The sequence below is a fragment of the Salvia hispanica genome, chromosome 4 (assembly GCF_029641045.1).
Source record: "Salvia hispanica isolate PSC_SH4W2 chromosome 4, Shi_PSC_v1, whole genome shotgun sequence".
Lineage (NCBI taxonomy): Eukaryota > Viridiplantae > Streptophyta > Magnoliopsida > Lamiales > Lamiaceae > Salvia > Salvia hispanica.
Genome location: NC_142695.1, coordinates 41,778,592 through 41,798,474, shown reverse-complemented (window position 1 = coordinate 41,798,474; position 19,883 = coordinate 41,778,592). Strand labels below are relative to the sequence as shown.

General features: G+C 37.9%; 2 protein-coding genes across 3 annotated transcripts; one reads left to right on the top strand and one right to left on the bottom strand.

Annotated features, from left to right (window-relative positions):
- The first annotated feature begins 8,872 nt into the window (after nucleotides 1-8,872).
- On the top strand, nucleotides 8,873-13,892 carry LOC125192452 (E3 ubiquitin-protein ligase XBAT33-like). Of its 2 annotated transcripts, none has more exons than XM_089056816.1 (9): nucleotides 8,873-9,176; nucleotides 9,309-9,368; nucleotides 9,604-9,675; nucleotides 9,826-10,051; nucleotides 10,134-10,192; nucleotides 10,283-10,329; nucleotides 10,415-10,558; nucleotides 10,635-10,726; nucleotides 13,681-13,892. In XM_089056816.1, exons 1-9 carry the CDS (start codon nucleotides 9,000-9,002, stop codon nucleotides 13,875-13,877), a joined length of 1,074 nt encoding a protein of 357 aa, XP_088912942.1. In that variant the 5' UTR covers nucleotides 8,873-8,999; the 3' UTR covers nucleotides 13,878-13,892. The 2 variants fall into 2 exon arrangements, with proteins under 2 accessions (XP_088912942.1, XP_088912943.1); XM_089056817.1 differs by lacking the exon at nucleotides 13,681-13,892 and adding an exon at nucleotides 10,805-11,155 and having other exon boundaries at nucleotides 8,875-9,176.
- A 643-nt stretch (nucleotides 13,893-14,535) lies between these two features.
- LOC125197517 (mitochondrial import inner membrane translocase subunit TIM50-like) lies at nucleotides 14,536-19,197 on the bottom strand. The gene is made up of 10 exons (XM_048096271.2): nucleotides 18,708-19,197; nucleotides 18,454-18,542; nucleotides 17,599-17,635; nucleotides 17,382-17,443; nucleotides 17,165-17,278; nucleotides 16,445-16,549; nucleotides 16,228-16,326; nucleotides 15,461-15,617; nucleotides 15,282-15,384; nucleotides 14,536-14,828 (listed from the first exon to the last, which is right to left on the bottom strand). The coding sequence occupies exons 1-10, from the start codon at nucleotides 18,970-18,972 to the stop codon at nucleotides 14,783-14,785; spliced, it is 1,077 nt and encodes a 358-aa protein (XP_047952228.2). The 5' UTR covers nucleotides 18,973-19,197; the 3' UTR covers nucleotides 14,536-14,782.
- Nucleotides 19,198-19,883: the final 686 nt, after the last annotated feature.

The window sequence follows — 19,883 nt, the reverse complement described above, 5'->3', positions numbered from 1 at the left end:
GACACATTTGTAATTTCTGAAAACTGAACAATGGCTAGGATCAGAAAACATTTTGAGAAACGAATAAACTCGAATTAAGTTATGTTAATAAATGGGCTGGGCCTACTTCATTTTTATTTGGGCTGTCTACTAAATCGACTAATTCATTCAACTCAAATTTTACTGGAAATATATGAGACGTATGGAGTAATATAGTTGAAATCAGCATAAAGGAGAAAATGGCGGGGTGATGTGAAGACAAGTACTCATACTCATGGCTTGATGAGAATACATCTAATTGGCGATCCCTCGGCACCCACCAATCTCAAAGGCAGGCAGTGCACTGAATATATTCCTGCTTCTGCACCATCAAGTTTCAGCCCTTCTACTAGGATTATTTCCTGAACCAATTCCACAATTTCAAACTCAAATGTATGTGTATTCAACAATCAGAGTTTGAATAATCACACAAGAAATCCTCACCCTTCCTTCAAGGAAAACATAATGAGAAGGAAGTAGGTCGTCGAATGCAGCCACCGACAAGCAATCCACTCCTGCCATCAGAGACCAAAATGGTTTCATTTCAGCATCAGACTTACGTGGAAAAACTAATAGCTAAGAACATGCTGGTTCGGACAGCACTTTTTAAGCAGCAGGAGTTTAAGTTGACATTAATAGCCCTATTGAGAAGGGTGAAGCAACACTTGTACTAAAAACCAATAGAACTGGAAGCTGTGGCCAGGAGTAATCCAGTCAACATGCAGGGCGAGGTGCCTATTTGATCAGTGTAATAATATAGTGAAAAAAAAAAATTGCACTTTCTTTGTAATCCTAGAAGAAGAGACATGAAAGAAGGGATCATCTGTTGCCAGCAAATCACTATAAAAACTGTGTAAGAATATACAACTGTGCACAAGGTGAAGGTACTGAAGCATGCAGAACAAATATTAAAATTTTGAGCTTGAGGGAACAAAACTTTCTTCCATCTAATAGAACTTGATGGCGAAAAGATTAATATGAAGCAAAAACATTAAGTCTTACCAACAAGTTTGATGTCAGTATTATCGACAAGCCACTGTGCCCCATCTTTCATGAACCCAGCATAACTTGTGTCAAATGCCTTCTTGTACATAAGGCCTCTGAAAATAATTTATGCAACAATAATCCCAATTGGATGCTTTTAGAAACAACCCGATAATGTGCTGAAGTTAAAGTATACTGTCATGAAACATCGTGTTTAGAGACAATACTTCGTCCAGACATTAACCCAACGAAATTTTGTTTTGGCATGTAAGACTAAGCTGTTTTACTTCATAGGAGTAGTAATTATTTGGATAAAAAAATTTATTAAGCATTCAGCTTACATTATACTGCCAACACTCTACTCCCATTTGGCTGAACCACAAAAGCAAAGCATTGCATTCTAAGAAAATAAATATTAACCAAAATGAATTTACTTCAGACAAAGAATTTTGTCTTCATAACTTATTCTGTTTCTACAGTTTGCTATCTAAAAGATTTTTGCCACTAAATCACTCAAACAATAGAACTTCTGGCACAACCATCCAAATATTGGAAAATCTCCACTTTGCCATGTATAGAACAATGATGATGAGGATGAACTTGCTGATGTCCAGAAATAAAATGTCAATTCTCACTCTATTAATGGAGAAAACTGCTGCCATTCTTGTTCAAGACTTCTCCATTATAAAAAGAAGGGTACAATTTCCCTCCACTAGACCCAAAACATGTCTATGGAACCCCAACACAATCACCCGACCCATCACCATACCCTCCTAGGTACACAACATCCCATGGTAGAATAGCCATACTCAGGCAAGTAATTGCTTGCATGACAGAACAAATCAGTAAAGCATGCAAATCACTCATTTCTATCACAGTTGAAGCATGCAAATCCCCATTTAGATAGATATATAAATTCAGTAGTTAATCTAAAATTTCATCACCTTAGTTTTATAGGATATGATTTAACCTTAGTTATACATATTTTCAGATTTAATCACTTCACTAATCTAAAAAATCAGTAATCTTAACCACAGTTATTTTCAGACTTATTCTTAAAAACTCTAGTTACATAAATCATAATTTATGCTAGATATAACATAGTATATAATATTTCACCAAACTGTCATTTTGGATGAGAATAGAGAGATAAATTTGAAACTACTAGAATTACTACATTCAGATATCATTCAGCAAAGTGTTTAACTACTAGTAGGCAGTATCAAAACACCGTGTAAAAATCGTTTATGAACACATTATCAAAACATCGTGAACAAATCTAGTTTATGAACACATCATCAATACATCGTGAAAAAATCTAGTTTATGAACACTTCTCGCCGATTCAGCATCAACCAAGATCTTCTTAACTACCTTCCCCATCACCCACCTCCAATACATCCACCCCCTTCTCCACCACCAGTACATCCACCCCCTTTGCCACCACCAGCACATCCACCTCCTTCGCCACCACCAGCCTCTTCATCATCATCAGAAACATCATCAGAAAAGCCAGCCTCTTTGCCAGAAACATTACCTTTTTTCCAAAGGTATTTCTTCAATTCCTTGCGCCTGACATAGTCGTCTGCTTCTTTGGCGTCTCTCTCCTTTGCACTCATTTGATTCATCAAACGTGGACACTCCTCCCCATAAGTGTTGCAGGGAAATGGTTCGGCAGTGCAATTCCCACAAGCAGCGCAGAATTCACTGCCGCCGTACTTGTGCACTGACTTCCAATGATTCCTAAGATTGGGGATTGAAGGATAAGTCCTAGTGCAGTCTGGCTTGTCACATTTGAAGAAGCCTACACGCCGCTTCTTCTTTTGACTTCGTTCATTCTTTCGCTTTGGTGCAGCCTTTGCAAAGGGTCTTGAAAAGCTTGATGACAAAGCACCAGCATCTACAAACCAAACAATAATTTTAAATCAGAGTAATCAAGAAAGTAGACCACTATAATAAAGTTGAAAAATGAATACAAAATACAAAAGGAAAGAGCATCTTATTCAAAAAAAAACAAAAAGGAACCAACTCCAGAGATAAAAAGCAAAGAATGGAAAATTAAAACACATAACAGATAAATAACTCAATGAAAACAAATACACAACAACATCAGCAAAGCCACTGTCTACTTCTGCAAACAGAACCTTCCCTCTCTTCTTAATCACCGTAGCTTTCAATGAAAACTTGACATCCTCTTTAGCATCAGACATTTTGCTAGCATTAGGAAATTAGAGATTATAGGTAAAAAAATTAGATTCACTCCCTTTTATTTATGTGGAAGAAGTTAACGAAGAGTTTTTGTTTTTGTCTCTCTAGTTTCTAACATGGCCTTCTGCATTCTAGCAAGAAATTACTAAACCAAGATTAATAGTCTCCACCAATTCTTCCATTGCCATGACTAATTATCATGAGTTAATAACATGTATATTTGTACACCAAGAAATTACTAAATCAAGATCAGCCAGGACTTTGCATGTATTAATAACATCCAAATGGACAATTAAAAAAACATTAATTGCTCAATCAATTTTTAGCAACAAGTATCAACCAAACAATAGTTGGATACTGTTGCACCAACAGGTCACTCTCACGAGACATTTAAATCCCAGCAATACATTGAAATGTAAAAACAAACCAACGCAACAAAGTTACATTCTCAGAAAGATCAAAAACATTCAAACGAAAAAGAAACAAAAATTAAGTTAAAACGATGCACGAATATAAAATTGAAAGAAAATGAATAACAAATACAGTTTCAAAAAGAAACAAAAATAGCAAAACACGGAGATGGAACAGATTCAATTCATGTAGAACACAAAAATACAGAGATCAAATCAAGGAAAATGCCAAACGAAATCTTAAATTTTCAAAAGATTCAATAAATGATCATTGAAAACAAATTAACATCAAAATCGATCAGGAAATTTAAAATCATCAAAGAAATTAAAATCATGCCAGAAATTAGGTTGAGTTCGTACCTCTCTTAATGAGGAAAGTCGATAATGTCGACAGAAACTTCATGACTAACGCAAAAAAATCGTCGCGATCAGAAGAGAAATTAAAATCAAAACAAAAAAATCAACAACATTTAAGCTTGAGATTTACCTATCTTCAACCGGAAAGCAGAGTCGACGATGGAGAGCAGCACTTACTCAAACTTCAATAACCGCTCTCAAACTTCAATAACCGCTCTATATATATAGCAGTGAAAGGCGGGAAAATCATCTGTTTTGGGATGGGCGTACAAGTGCGAAAAAAATTATTCAATTTAAATGGTTCATATATTTAAAACATTTCCACATATTAAATGCATTTAAAATACTTGAAATATTATTACAAATTACTAAAAAATTAAAAATTACATAATTAAAATTCTAAAAATTGAGATTGAGAGAATTGTTTGGTATAGTGTGATTTTTTGTGTTGAAATGAGAGGTATTTATAAATAAAAGTGTGAATTTTGGGATAAAAATAATGAAAAGAATAAATTAAAAGTGTGGAGAAAACGGATATATTTTATTGGGAAGTGAAAAATATTTTTTTTTATTAAATCTGAAATTTTTCAGATTTTTTCAATTTTTTTAAAAAATGATAAGTCAATGGCCTGTCAGAGCATGCCACGTCGGCTGCTTGTGATCTTGCCGCGGCACAGCGGTGCTCTTCAGCAAGAGCACGTCCGTGCCGACCACCAGAGTGCAGCGATGAGCACGGCTCTTGCCGTGACGTCGGCACCGCGACAGCTCTTGCGGAAGAGCACCGCTATGGATGCTCTAAGAGCATCCGCAACGGTTGTCCGTGCGATGTTGTCCGTCCGTGCCAGTGGCGCGGCGGAGCGCTGACCGCCGCTGCAGGCTGTCCATCCGTGCCAACAACAAGACGGTACTCTTAAATAAGAGCACGTATGTGCCGCTGAACAGGCTGACATGGCGGCACGCGATTGGCCAACGGCATAGCCATTGACAAATTTTTGTTTAAAAAAAATGAAAATAATTCGAAAATAATACCAAAAACAAAAAAAATATATATATTTTTGGATTCCCAAAAAATAGAGTCGTTTATTACCCTTTTTTGAAATTTTTTTGATTTTTTTTAATCCCAAAATCATCTATAAATACAATATTCATTATCCATTTTTCACATCAAATTATCTCTCATTCATATTTGTTCATACAACTCATCTACATCTTCCTCTCTCACTCAAACCCTCTAAAAAATTCAAAAATGGATTTCACCGATATCATTGTGGAAGTGAAGCGCGAAGAACTAGAATACTATGAACAATATCGTGCCGCCTATGAAGCCTATGTCGCTGCCAATACCCCCGCCCCTCCTCCTCGACCAACTAGATCAGCTCGCCGCTACATCCATCGTGACCGGGAGGGAGCCAACGAAAGGCTCGTTGCCGACTATTTTTCCGACGAGCTGTGGTTTCCAGAAAATTACTTCTGGCGCCGTTTTCGCGTGTCAAAACGGTTGTTTATGCGTATAGTCAACACATTGTATGACCGTGTTGAATACTTTCAATCACGTAGAGACGCAACCGGTCGGCAAAGTCTCTCGGCGTTGCAAAAGTGTACTTGTGCCATCCGACAACTTGCTACTTGGCAAACGGCTGATCTCTTCAACGAGTATTTGCATGTAGGTGAGTCAACTGGAATCCTATGCCTCAAAATTTTTTGCGACGACGTTCATTTTGCTTTCGGTGGGGAATTCCTTCGGGCACCCACCACCTAAGATTGTCAACGGTTGCTTCATCTTCACGAAACAGTCCACAGTTTTTTTGGTATGCTTGGCAGCATTGACTACATGCATTGGAAGTGGAAGAATTGTCTGACTGCTTAGAGGGGGCAATACTTAAGCGGCCACAAAGGCGGCGGCCCAATGCTTATCCCTGAAGGGGTCCAACAACGACTATAGATTTGGCATGCATATTTCGGTGTTTCCGGATCCAACAACGACTTGAACGTGCGCTATTCTTCACCACTCTTCGATGATGTTTTGAATGATGTATCACCGGCTATCGACTTCACCGTCAACGGAAATGCATACCACATGGGTTACTATCTCGCCGATGGTATCTACCCAAGGTGGGCGACTTTCGTGAAGACGTTCAGCAATCCGCAAGACCCAAGACGGATTCTTTTTACGCAACGTCAAGAGTCTGCTCGGAAAGACGTCGAAAGAGCTTTTGGGGTCCTTCAAGGCCGATTCAACATTGTGAAGGCCCCGTCTCAGCTATGGTACGTTAAGAATATCGCCGACATCATGTAGACGTGTATTATCTTGCACAACATGATTATAGCTGACGAAGGACCGATGACAGCTAACTTTTACGAAGAGGATGAAGTCGGAAGCTCAACCGCGAGGTCTCCCCCATGCCGAGGTGTGCATACGACGGTGGGCGAGAGGATCGAAACAAGACACACAATGCGCGATACAAGAATCCACATTGAGCTACAAAAAGACCTAATCAAACATTTGGGTGAAATTCGGCAACAAGTAGTGGGTTTTTAAATTTTATGAATTTAATTATGTAACTTTTATTTTTTAGGATTTTAATTAATGTAATTTTTAATTTTTAGGATTTGAATTATGTAATTTTCTATTTTTTGGTTATTTTTAATAGTATTCCGAGTATTTTTAATGCATTTTAATATTGTGGAAATATTTTTATTTAATTTGAATAATAAAATGGTGGGACCATTGAGTCTGTCCTTGCGGAAGAGCATGAATGTGGGTGTTGTGCTATTGCCTAAGAACAGGGAGTAAAAGCGGAACCGGGCCCACTTCCGTGCTCTTAAATAAGAGCACGGATGAGGATGCTCTTAGTGCTCACTCACTTGACCCATTTGGCAGCCTTATTTAGTTAGAGCATCCCCATGCGTGCTCTTAAATAAGAGCACAGAGATGGGCCTGCACCCACTTTTACTCCTTGTTCTTAGGCAAGAGCACAATACCCACATCCGTACTCTCCCGCAAGGACAAGCTCAAGGGTCCCACGATTCTATTATTCAATGTAAATACTTCAATTATTATAAATATTTCTACAATATAAAAATACATTAAAAAATAAAAATTACTTAATTAAATCCTAAAACTAAAAATTAGTAGCACATAATTAAAATCCTAAAAAATAAAAATTACATAATTAAAATCCTAGAAAATAAAAAATATCCACGTGGAAGATTAGTCTTCTATCCCCAATGTTCTTTTGAGACTCCGTATCATTGCCACATGTATTGCAAGTTGGTCGGGAGTCATGTTAGACCTATCGATCGCATTGAGTTGGCCCTAGAGGGACACAACGAGTTGGTCGGGGGTTGAGGTGGCACAAAGGGAGCGGGAGCGGGGGCGAATGGAGTCGAGGCGCGACGGCTGTTGGCCGTAGCCTTCTTCCTTCCTTGCGGCCGACGGGAACTACTCGCGCCAGCGTCGGGGCTATCCAAGTTAGTTCCGGCAAGCTGGGTAACCACATCATCGGAGGCGCCGTTGGATAGGGCTACCGACCTCGACCGTTTGCTGGAGGAGGTGCTACTACGCCACCCCTATACTTCGGATGTTGGCGCCCCTCCTGCCAACAACTGAGGTACTTGAACGATTTCAACTCTAAGCTTTGGTAGGTCGCCAAGGCGACACTGATGATGTCGAGCTCGCACTTGTCGCTCTCCGCCGCCCGCTCTTCCTGTTGGTAATACCCCTGGAACTTACCGATTGCTTCGTTGGCTCTGAAGATGCAATTGCGCACCATACTATCATCGCGATAGATGGTTCCCCCTGCCAGGTTTCATTGTAAAGATGAGTGATGCGCCACCAATACGTTTCTCCAGTTTGGTTCGTGCCTACTTCTGGATCTTCGGAGACTGCCAAGTAGGCTTTGAACATCTGCATCATCTCCGTCGGAGTGTACGGGGTGCGGGTACCACGAGTAGGAGAAGCAGGAGTAGGAATAGAAGTAGCAGTAGGAGTAGAGCTGCCGCTCTCTCCCGATCCGGGTTCGGGTGCCCACCCGAACCCGGAGGCATTTTGGTCGTCCACTGGTTTAAGGCCGGTAGCCACCCGGAACTTGAGAACCTTGGGTTTGAGGAGGGGCGGAAAATTATGTTTCCGGACTAGGGAATGGCTCGGAGTCGAACCAATCGTGGTTCCAACCGCGATTGCCGGAGGGGTGATCTCGCCGGAGTCGGGCATTGGGTAGTGTAATGAGAATTTAGATGAGAGAATACGGGAAAAAATATGAGAGAATAGATGAGAATGTGATTTTTTTTTTATTGAAGTAGGAGTATTTATAGATGAAAATGTGAATTTTGGGGAAAAAAATTTGAAAAATAAATTAAAAGTGTGTAGAAAGCGGATATAATTTTTTGAGAGGTGGCAAAATATATATTTTTTATTTAAAAACATTTTTTAATTAATTTCGATTTTTTTTTAAAAAAAAGAAAAATTCAAATATGCTAACGGCTATGCCGTTGGCCAATCAGGAGCTACCACGTAAGGCTGCTCAGCGGCACAGACGTGCTCTTATTTAAGAGCAGCATCATGCCGCTGGCACGAACGCACGACAATATTGACGGAAGGCAGGGTCCATACAACTGGCACGGACGGACAACATCCCGCTGCAAATGCTCTTATGTTGTTCCCACAATAATCTTTCATTCCTCGTACTTTTTTGTCACCTTAAACTTCATATTTAAATAAAATAAAAATAAAAAATTAATTAAATTGATGTGTAAGAAAAACTTTTTTGTTAATAAAAGTTTAATGATTTGTTAGTTAAAACTCTTCAATGTATTCCTTCCTTCCATTATGTTTACTTGAATGAACAGCGATGCCACTTTCTATTAAGTTTTAATCTTTTGGTTATTTCATCTTTAAGAGGTAAAAATGGGGAATTGTATTATGACAGTTGCCCTAATTTATGCAATCATGTTTCTTCAATAAACTCTTCCTCCACTTTCCCAAAGATTTAGAGAGAGAGGACTCAATCCTTGTCGAAGAACAATGGGGAATTCCTTTGGCTGCTCAGCTTCGGGAGAGAGATTGGTGTCCGCTGCGAGAGATGGGGATTTTGTTGAGGCGAAGATGCTTTTGGATTGCAATCCATGCCTTTCCAAATACTCGACCTTCGGTGGTTTGAATTCTCCTCTTCATTTCGCCGCCGCCAAGAGCCACAATGAGGTTTTACCTCCATTTCTTCTTGATTAGCCCTTCAATTTTTCGAATTTCTCGGTTCTGTTGTTGATTTAACTTTATTAGGGTTTCCTATGTGGGTGAGTTTTGTTATTGATTTGTGGATGATTGGATTTTCAGATTGTGGCATTGTTGTTAGAGAATGGGGCTGATGTGAATTCAAGGAATTATTGTGGACAGGTAAGGGACAATCTCTATTTTGCTTCATTACTTTTCGAAGTGTGTAATTTTGGGGAAAGATTGTCATTTTCATAAAGCTATAATTGTTTCTTTCTATTTGATTTTGGGTTTGATTTTGACTTGTTCAATAGTGTAGATAGTTTAATTTGGAATTTTTTCGATGAACAAATGATGCTGGATCTATGTTAAATCATAAGGTAGTAGTCATTAAATACCATATGTTTTCCTTTTGTAGACAGCTCTGATGCAAGCGAGTCGATACGGGCACTGGGAAGTTGTTCAAACTCTTCTTCTCTTTAGATGCAATGTGAGTGAAAGTTGTGTAATACTTTATTTGATCTTTTGCAACAACTTTATGGTTTACTTGTCCTGCACTCCCGACTAGTTTAGCTGATATACGTATAGAGTTCAAGAATTCATACATGTAACTTTGATGACCGGCTCTGGGATACTTCAGGTTACTAGAGCAGATTATCTTAGTGGAAGGACTGCTCTCCATTTTGCAGCAGTCAATGGACACACACGATGCGTGAGATTGGTGTTTAGTGATTTTGTGCCAAGTGCTCCATTTGAGCCTCCGAATGCCCAAACAGTTGGTGATGGAAGCGATGGTTCTAAAACCTTTCTTCACGCCAGTGTATCAGCTGTGACATTTCATTACGGAACATCGATGGATTTGATAGGTATATTCCATGGCCACATAATGCATGTTCAAAACCTTTCTTGTTTATCACATTATTTTATCATCTATCTGTGATTTTATAGGTGCTGGGAGCACTCCTTTGCACTATGCTGCGTGCGGAGGAAATTTAAAGTGCTGCCAGGTGATGATATGTAGTAATTTCATGCCATAGGTTCTTTGCATTTACTGCTGACATATTATGTGTTACACTTACAATTTTCTACCTCTGCAGATCCTTATTGCTCAAGGTGCTAGTCGTTTGTCGCTAAACTGCAATGGGTATATTCCCTGTAAATCTAATTTTTCGCACTCTGGCCATTTAAGTTTTTCCTTGCTATAATTAACTGTGTATACACTGTTTTAGATGGCTTCCCATTGACGTCGCAAGGATGTGGGGGCGTCTTTGGCTTGAACCACTGCTGGCTCCTAATTCAATTTTGCCTCTCCCAACATTTCCACATTCTAATTATTTATCACTGCCACTTCTGAGTGTCCTAAATATAGCTAGGTAACTCCTACTTGAATTCCTTAATTCCTGGACTGCCTATCGATTGTTCTCTATACTGATTAGGCACTTGCTGCAGAGACTATGGGTTGCAGTCCTCAGCTACCGGGTCAGATGATGCAGATATGTGCGCGGTTTGCCTCGAGAGAGCTTGTAGCGTGGCTGCTGAAGGTTAGCTGTCTGTCTCTTTACCTGTGACATTTTCTCCTCCTACAACTATGTTCACCTGTTTTTGTTTTATCCATTAAGTGATCTTCATTGTTGGTGAGTCCTATACTGTATACCCTGGCAAAACTTCATTGAAACACAACGCAATCAACTGGACCTCCTCTAGTTAGTGTTACTTAATATGAAGTTATGTTCTCGCCAAGAGTATCAGGGTTTTTCTTGATGACTGAAAGTGCTTAGAATAATCGTATCAAATGGACTTGCTCGAAGTGGAGGGATCCCCTTTGCTTGTGGAAGATTTCAAAGTTGACTATATGTTGCCATACCACTGAGTAATATCTTAGATTAGAATGTTGTGAAAGTTGCATGTGACACAGAAAATTCCAAAATCTTGAAATATTTATTTAATTTATGTGGTTTTATGGCTGTAAACGCAAAATGATAGAACAAAGACATGAATTAATCCCAAAATTAAGCGCGTTGTTGAAGCAATTTAAGCGCGTTATTGAAGCAAATTAACACCAATTTTCACAAATACATCAACCCAGGCTGAAGCAATTATGGTAACTGAATTACAGTCTCGAATCCGACATTTGAATTGCAAAATGGTGTACCTTACGAGCGGCTTCTTCACCGGCCATGTATAACCGCGGAAAAGTCGATATTCCGCAAAAAAGTCGAGCTTCCCAGATGATTCCAACACTCTGCGTAGATTTCAAGATTTGTATCCATTAGAATTGAAGAATTCATTCAATTAAACGGCAGAAAACGGAGTGAATTACATTCAATCGTAGAGAATTACCTTAAATCGTCGCCGGCGGATTCGTAGGCGAATATTCTGAACAGAGACGCCGCGGTCGCCCAAATTGAATATGAAATTGAATGAGATATGAGGAAGAGGAGGGGTGTTTTAGACAACATAGCCTTCAACCACAATATGGGTTTGTCGCACAGATCCTTATCACAGCTGAAAACCTGGGTCATGGTGTTTATCACGGGTCGTCGTATAATTGTATTGTACCAATCAAAAACTATATAGAACCTAGATAGAAGGCCATATCTATGGCTATCATACCAAACAAACGACCCCTAACTATATCATACGTAATTATTGAGTCCTATTATCCACAAATCCACTCTTAAAGACCGAACCACCGAACCCTACCAAATTAGGGCTTTTAGATCAAGTTTTTTATGGATAAGATACAGAAATTTATAAATTATTTTCGCCTTCATCACGAGCTTATTTTAATTCATCTGAAGGTAAATAAGTCATATTAACATGTTACGAAGATTTAACTTCGTTCCAGAATATATTACTTCATTCTAATAGGTTTTTACTTCATTCTAGTAGGTTTTTACTTCATTCCAGTAGGTTTTTACTTCATTCCAGTACGTAAATGTGGTTTCGCCGTCGGGTGCCGTTCTTTCTCTTTATAATATCTATCACCAACGCCATGACGCTAATATGGTATAATAAACACATGGAATAATGTAATAAATTATTGGAATGAAGTATGTGTAGAAGCATTTGAAGTACAGAATGAAGTAATAAACCTATATAATGAAGTAAAATGAGTTTGTAATGAAGCCGAAAAAATTTACACAGCAGCACATCTCATCAAAAAAACTAGATCTAATGGCCCAGATTTGGTCTCTAGTTCGGTCTTTAAAATTGATTCGACATTGATCACAACTCCGTAATTATTTAATTGTTGTTTTTGTAACAACATTAGTATTAAATATCTAAATTCTTATCTATAAAGTCAAAAAAATATTAGTAGTAAAAAAATTGATGTTGACTTATTAATATAAATAAAGAATTACATTTCATTGCACTAATACTATCTGTTGTCACTATTCTCTAAAATATCAACAGACATATTAAACCAACCACGACTCTAATGTTAACCCTAACCACGAAATTGGCACCTACTAGCGGCAGATTAAGAAAAAGAATAAATTTTTAGCTATCTTTTGAACAGATGTTGATCTAATTTTCAAGTTCTTCGGAACACTTGGGTTTTTGTCTTCGAATTTGTCAAGTACTATGCCTCTCTCTAAAATTTGTCCACACACATCGTGGGTTGGGAATAAGTTAGAAGATTCACAGTTGAGTACACATCCGATGCATGGAGAAATTGCTAGTCACTACGACCCTTTGGAGAATAAAAATGTATTCAACAAAATCATATTTAATTTACGTATTCTATGTGAATCTTCATAACTCTAAATATACACATAAGCGAAATAATTCACGTAATCTTATAAACTTTTGTCGAATAGTCATGTAATGAAAGATTTGAACTGTATACAGCTGATGCAACCCCACTTTTGTTTGTTACAAAATATCAAGACATAGGAGGTTATTGAACGAGAAACTGAACAAAATAAAAGGGCAAACTGCCTTAAAAGTCATGAACTTTTGCCAAATTCTGGTTTTTCCCACGAACTAAAAAATTAGCGTATAATGTCACGAACTTTATAATCGGTCGTCGTTTTCCCATGGCGAGTTTTCCGACTATAATGCTAGCTGACGCGTCTTTTTCAGCTGATGTGGCTGCTAAGTGTGTGTTGAATGGATAACGTGGATGACAAATTTTAAGTTAACTTTGCCATATCATCCCTCACCACTCTTCCTCCTCTTCCTCTTCCACCAAACTCTCCGGCCTCCTCTCTTCGGCCTCCTCCCTTGCCACCACCTCCACCTAGCCCTCCACCACCAGAACCTCCCCCGAGCCCACCACCAGCTCCACCGCCGCCACCTACCCACTACCAGAACCTCCCCCAAGTCCACCACCAGCTATAGCCCCCGCCATTTCCTTTTAACTATATATTGATGTGTTTGTTATGCTCCAATAAAAGCTTCGATTCTATTTATAAATTTGCCTTCTACTCGACCTTTCCTTTTTCCGACCCCCTCTTTCCCGTTTCTCACTTTCTTCAAATTCCTGCAGCGGAGCTTCCTCCACCGGCGACAGAGGCGGCTTCAGAGCTGGGATTCATCAAACCAAAAGCTTCAGAGCTTCCTGCTCGATCTTCCCCCCCTCAAAGCTGCACCCTCGCTCACCACCCTCTTCACAACCTCCTCCGGCGGCGGCGCCGCCACCGGTTCTACCGGAAAATTTTTACCACCACAATGGGCTACACATAATACGATGTCGTTTTAGCTGTAGAAAACGACATCATTTTAAGAATTTCCGGCGATCTCCACGTCATCTTTCAGGCTTGTCACGTAAGCTTGTTTTCAACCGGAAAACTACAGGGTCGGGTCAAATGGGAAATACCAGCAACCCGGTAAAGTTCGTGACATTATACGCCAATTTTTTAGTTCGTGAGAAAAATCAGAATTTGGCAAAAGTCATGACTTTTAAGGCAGTTTGCCCCAAAATAAAATTATAGTACTACAACATGGATGATATAGCTCAAAAAGACATTGTAATGGTGTTTCACGGATCTGCTTATCTAAAGACTTCGTTTTGGATTCATAGGTTAGGACACACATCTATTATAGAGATATCTCATATCCTACCATATTTTGCATCTATTTTTTTTTACCAGAGTTACAACTCGTCTTTACATTTGATGTCATAAACTTCGTCTGCATTCCATCACTAGTCTATACAGCATCGGGATTATATAGTGTCTCACGATTATCCATCCAACTTAACCTCTATGCAACTACACATTACCCTAAAACCGAGTCATTTTTGTTAGAACGCTAGAACAAGAAGAGCAATCAAATATTTACCCAAAAAGCTGCAGCTAGAGCAGGAGACAAGGAAGGAAGAAGCAAATAGTACATGAAATAGTAAGCTTAAAATGTTAAATGACTTCCATTTCATTTGCACTAAGAATTTGGCTTCGAAATAATCCACCTCATCACAAAAACCATGAGCGAGCAAATATGGTGCCGCTAGTTTCATGTTTCAAAACTGAAAAGATTAATTCCGATGACAGAAACTGGTTTCTGTCAACCCAAGGTGAACACCTCAAAAAATATTTGCTTATTCAGAATTCGATCGTCCTCTTCATTTCTCAGAAATCAGATGCTAAAATCTATCGTTTCCATAAGCGACCCTGTTGTCTTTGCCCTTGCATGCGCCTGCAGCTCAAAGATAAAAACACATTAGACATTCAGGACTGTAGTACAGCACATGTTTCCATCAGTGCATTGAACGCCAACAAAATGTGAAATGACAACACGAAATACCTTGCCCGTACAATAAATTAAAATATACTAGAAATTTTAACAAAGTCATAATGGAAAATAAATGAGGAATAGTAATTGAACATTATATATACCGAGATTAGCAGAATATATATAAGCTGCAGTACACATATTTGATATTAAACTTCACTAATCGCTACTTAAAGCGGTGAGATATTAACATAAACCAGTATTTCAGAAGATGCAACATTCATTTGGGAAAATAATTATTTCTCGACTACCAATCTTCCTACGTCAACCTCAATCCAAAAAAGAAATGGGGAAAAAAGAACTAGATGAAATTTGATTGGTTCTGGAAAAAAGGAAGGGAAAAAGAAAAAAACCGACCTTTGATGCTCTTTGGATCTTTCAATAAACTCGTTGGCAACATCATGCCCTTGGTATGAGGCTAGAACAGTTCTGATGTCAGCTGGTCTGTGCTTAGCAACATCTGCACTCAAACAAATTAAACTACATTTTCCAACAGAAGTGGAAAATGGATAGAAAACTGTATATTCAATGCTTACATTCAAGAAATGGAATGAGATCTACAAGTGAAGTATCTTCCTGTTCTCCTTGCCACGGTTTTACTTGAACAGAGTTTTCAGGCTGAAGGCTACTTTCAAGTGCATGACCACTAATATATATAACCTTTGCAGGATCCCGATTCAGCATTGATAGGTCCTATAGAAAGATTACATAAGAAAAAAAACAATATTTTACCTATTATAATATCCAGAGTATTGCGACTAAAACAATGAAAACCAAGCAAGCCTGCAAGCATAAAATAGATTGGCAATAAGGGAGAGATGGATTCTTTTCATTAAATCTTCACCATAAGCAGAATTAAACTCAGATGCAATGTTCTCATGATGCTAAATTGCCTTCACAAATCAATAGTAGCAGTTCTAAATCTTATACAGCAACATAGTACCCATCAATAATGTATTCTTACAATGTAATCTTAATTGATTACAAACAGCAACTCACATTGTTGATTCTACGCTCCTTGCTTCTTTAGCAACAAGCCTGATAGAAACAACTCAACAATGTATAGTGACAGCTACTATTTTCAGTAAGAAAAGAGGGAGTTATGGAAATGGTGAAAAATGAAGCCAACACTCAATAATTTGACATAAAGAAAAAGAAGTGAATTGCCTAGCAACTCAGTCTGCCCAAGAGTTGCATGATAATAACCAAGAAGGAAATGAATTGTCTGGCTATACAGTAACATTATGTGTAAATAAAATTACAAAAGATATCTAAACTCTAAAGTAAAAGTGAATAGATGTACCCTATAGTGCTTGCCATCAACATATTTTGTTTCACCCCTTGAAAGCCTATACCGGATACAGTGCTTTGTATCCAATCTTTCAACAACAGGATCCACATACTGTGATTTTGAGGACAGATGCAGCAAGTGCCATAAAAAAACAAAAAAATGTCAGCAATATATAGGAGGTGAAAGCAACAATGTCTTTTATTTATCTCAAAAAAAAGTAAAAGCTTACCATATTTAGTTGGTCAGAGTATACTATAATTTCATAAAATTGAGCTAAATACTCGAGAAAAGCATCAACACCAGGCCTCTTAAATGTTCTCCACCCTCGGTCACGCTTCAAAAACACAATCAAGAAAAAATGCAGCGGTTAGTATATGTACACCATCAGAATTTTATCAAGAAAATAATTTGAAACCAATGACATATTTTTGTCTACTTATATAAATATATAGTGGATGGTCATAGACTAATAGTAAAAACTCCCCCTACCGCACCCCTCACAAAATGGAATTATGAATGATGTTTCTCTACATGCATATTAATGCTTCTTTATGCATACAATATTGCTTCTTTTATGTCAATATTTCTTTATACACACAATTATGATTCTTTTATTAATGATTCTATATGCATACAATGATACAATAATGGTTCTTTTATGTATGCTTTTTTATACATACAATAATACTTCTTCGATGTTAATGTTTTAGCAATACATAAAATTCTATTTATGACGACTGTGGATCATACAAAGGTTTATTTGATCCTCTCCCTATATGTATATGCATATCTTACAACAAAATTAAGGACGTAACGTCGCAACCAAATTAATGACAAGAACAGTGTATAATTAGACATAATGTAAAATTTAATCACTGCATATTCACCTATGAGGCAATAAATGTGACCATCAAGCAAAATAGTTGAAGAAAAAACACACAGATGTTACCTTCCAGTCAGAGTATATCAATGTCTCATTCAAATCTAGAACAAGGGTAAAAACATGCTGCTCCAAAGGGTGCAAATCAGGGAGAAGCTTATCTGATGTTGGTTCGGTGAAACCCTGAAACATATTGACAAGACAATCGAAGAATCTTTAAGTTGGCCAGAGATACAAACAAAATAATGATCTCTCGCACTCAAACTTGAAAATCTAAAATTATTACCTTAATATGTTCTTCAGCTAACCTCCTCAAATCAAGGTAAACATCAACTAATTTAGCAGGACCTGTAATACACAATTTCAAAATGAAACGCCCAGTGAAATTAAGACATAATCTTCAGGAATAGTACTGAAAATAATTGATTAAGAACAGATGAAACAAACTATTCTATCTTATCCAGTTACAACAAAAGAAGACCTTCAAAAGAAAACCACTTAACCTGACATTGTTGCAGCATGTAGATAAGCTTGAAATTTCTGCAGAAATAATTTGGTACATGGATTGACAGATTGTTAGTTCATGCCTCTCGATTTTCAGCATATCAGGAAGAAACTGAATCTCAAATTTTAAGAGTAATAATCCAATAGCCCAAGGGCACTCAGGAGAAGATCATGGGCACATGAGTAGTGAGTTTTCAGATCAAGGAAATTGCTACCCTTGCTATTTCCCCAAATCTCATAACATTTCATTGTCTGATCAAGCTCTAGGGTGGGTATCAGTAGTTGGACCAGAGCATAGCAACAATAAAGTAGCAACTATAGATTACAAGGCTCCAAAATATCCAACACTAATTAGATACTACTCCTACTAAATAAATCATAGGATGTATTTTTCTATAAGAACATATGCAGACTAATATGTACAAGAATTAAGCCTGTAACTGTAAAGCGTACTACGTGTTTTAGTCTTTAGAGTTTAGACTTATGTTCTAGTTTAGAATGCCATTATCAATGTATCAAGAAAACATTAAACCAGGAAACAGGTGACCCGTACTTGCCTTCCTTGGCGCCTTATTATGTCATAATCTAACTACCAATGGAATTTGTTACACACAAAGGGAAATAATGATGTAAGAACATGCCTCCTCCACTCTCATTGACGCTCACCCTCATCCATTGCATATTTCATAAATAATAGTAGTAAAATATATCTTCAGTCTTCCACATGATGAAAAATGAATTTGAGCAGATGCCTCTGAAGAGCATTTCCAGATGGCGAGAAAGAACTACAATGCAATAATCACATGAACTGACACATAGGCAAAAGCTAAACACAGAGGGGGAAGAAAACGCACATCTAGAGAAGTTGCATCATCGCCAACAGTGAACTTGGCCGATGCACGAAAGCTCTTTGTCTTCTCATCTATCTCATCGGTAGTGTAGGCTACAAATAAACATGTAGTAGTAGCATTTAATTAAGGCAAGAGCTTCAATTTAACAGTATCTCGTATACAAATTTTAAATGCAGACATGCAATTCCTACTCTGAGCCAAAATTCCATCATATAGCAATTGAATCGTCAATTAAAATGCGAAAGAGGGATACTAACCATAGGTTGCGTAGGCAGATGTGGCGACCCCACCGGTCAAGGCAGCAACAAGACCGTACTTGAGAAAGGCCCAGGAGCTATTCGGCGCATCGGCTACCGGCGGCGGACCGCTCGGAGGCTGCGGCGTCTGGTCAATGAGGAGCGATGCTGAGATGAGGGAATCTCTTGGGGTATCATTGGCGGCGCTGGAGGAAAATGGGCGATTACTCCTCAAACGCGAAATGATAGGATTTAACCGCGCACAATTCCGAGAGATTGCAGACATCGATCAGAATTATTTGATGGTGGGAATCAGCTAGGGTTTTGCAGTGTCGGGCTGTGTGGGGTTTTTCCTTGCTTAGAACTTAGTAATATTGCTAACTGAATACTCTGCCGGCTACAAATTTTGAAACTATTCTTAAATACACCAAACTTTACATTTTATTTGCTATTTTTCCAATCCAATCAAAATAAAATATAATCTGTCTTAAAAATAGATCATATGGTTCTATTTGTCACTCTAGGATGCCCCAATTTAAGAAAAAAAATTTCTCTCTTATTGAGTCTCATTCTCATTCAACAATATTAGCCTCCCATCTTTGTGCCTTTGTGTGAATGATGACAATGACTTTCACATACTCTTAAACTATTCAATCAATAATCTTATTTTTTTCATGTTGATCTATCTTTAAAAATACTAGTTCCTTTTTTTTTATCTTAGTAGATGAGACTCGTTATCTAACGTATGCTAGATGATATGCGATATGCTTGAGAACTTGTGTTGGTCTATCTATTTTTTCAAAATACTATTAGTGGTTATAATTATGCAAATTAGAAATGTGATAAGGAAATATGGAACTTGAAATGGAGGCCCCTACAAATTATCCACACGGCCACATTTTCACTTGTATGCGTCTTCCACGGATATGGATCATCTGCTGCTGAAATGCACAGCAGGGCTGTTGCCTTTAACAAGGAAATAAAATAATCAAATTAATTAAATAAATAAATTAAATAAATATAATACTTCCTCCGTTCTATAGTAATGAAGTCGTTTCTTTTCGGCACGGAGATTAAGAAAATTGTGTTAAGTAAGTTAAGTAAATGGAGAATAAAGTGGAAAATGAAAAAGGTAGAGAGATGAAGAGAGAATAAAGTAAGAGAGAATAAAGTATGTGTGGAAAAATGTGTTGACAT

What these genes read in the sequence shown, in the direction of transcription:
- LOC125192452 (XM_089056816.1), top strand. Translation starts at nt 9,000, where the DNA reads ATGGGGAATTCCTTTGGCTGCTCAGCTTCGGGAGAGAGATTGGTGTCC. An exon ending in CCGCCAAGAGCCACAATGAG is followed by an intron (nt 9,177 to 9,308) that starts GTTTTACCTCCA and finishes TTGGATTTTCAG; the next exon opens with ATTGTGGCATTGTTGTTAGA. An exon ending in CAAGGAATTATTGTGGACAG is followed by an intron (nt 9,369 to 9,603) that starts GTAAGGGACAAT and finishes TTCCTTTTGTAG; the next exon opens with ACAGCTCTGATGCAAGCGAG.
- LOC125197517 (XM_048096271.2), bottom strand. Translation starts at nt 18,972, where the DNA reads ATGTCTGCAATCTCTCGGAATTGTGCGCGGTTAAATCCTATCATTTCG. An exon ending in TGATATACTCTGACTGGAAG is followed by an intron (nt 16,550 to 17,164) that starts GTAACATCTGTG and finishes GTGTTTTTGAAG; the next exon opens with CGTGACCGAGGGTGGAGAAC. An exon ending in TCTCATTCCATTTCTTGAAT is followed by an intron (nt 15,385 to 15,460) that starts GTAAGCATTGAA and finishes GTTTGAGTGCAG; the next exon opens with ATGTTGCTAAGCACAGACCA.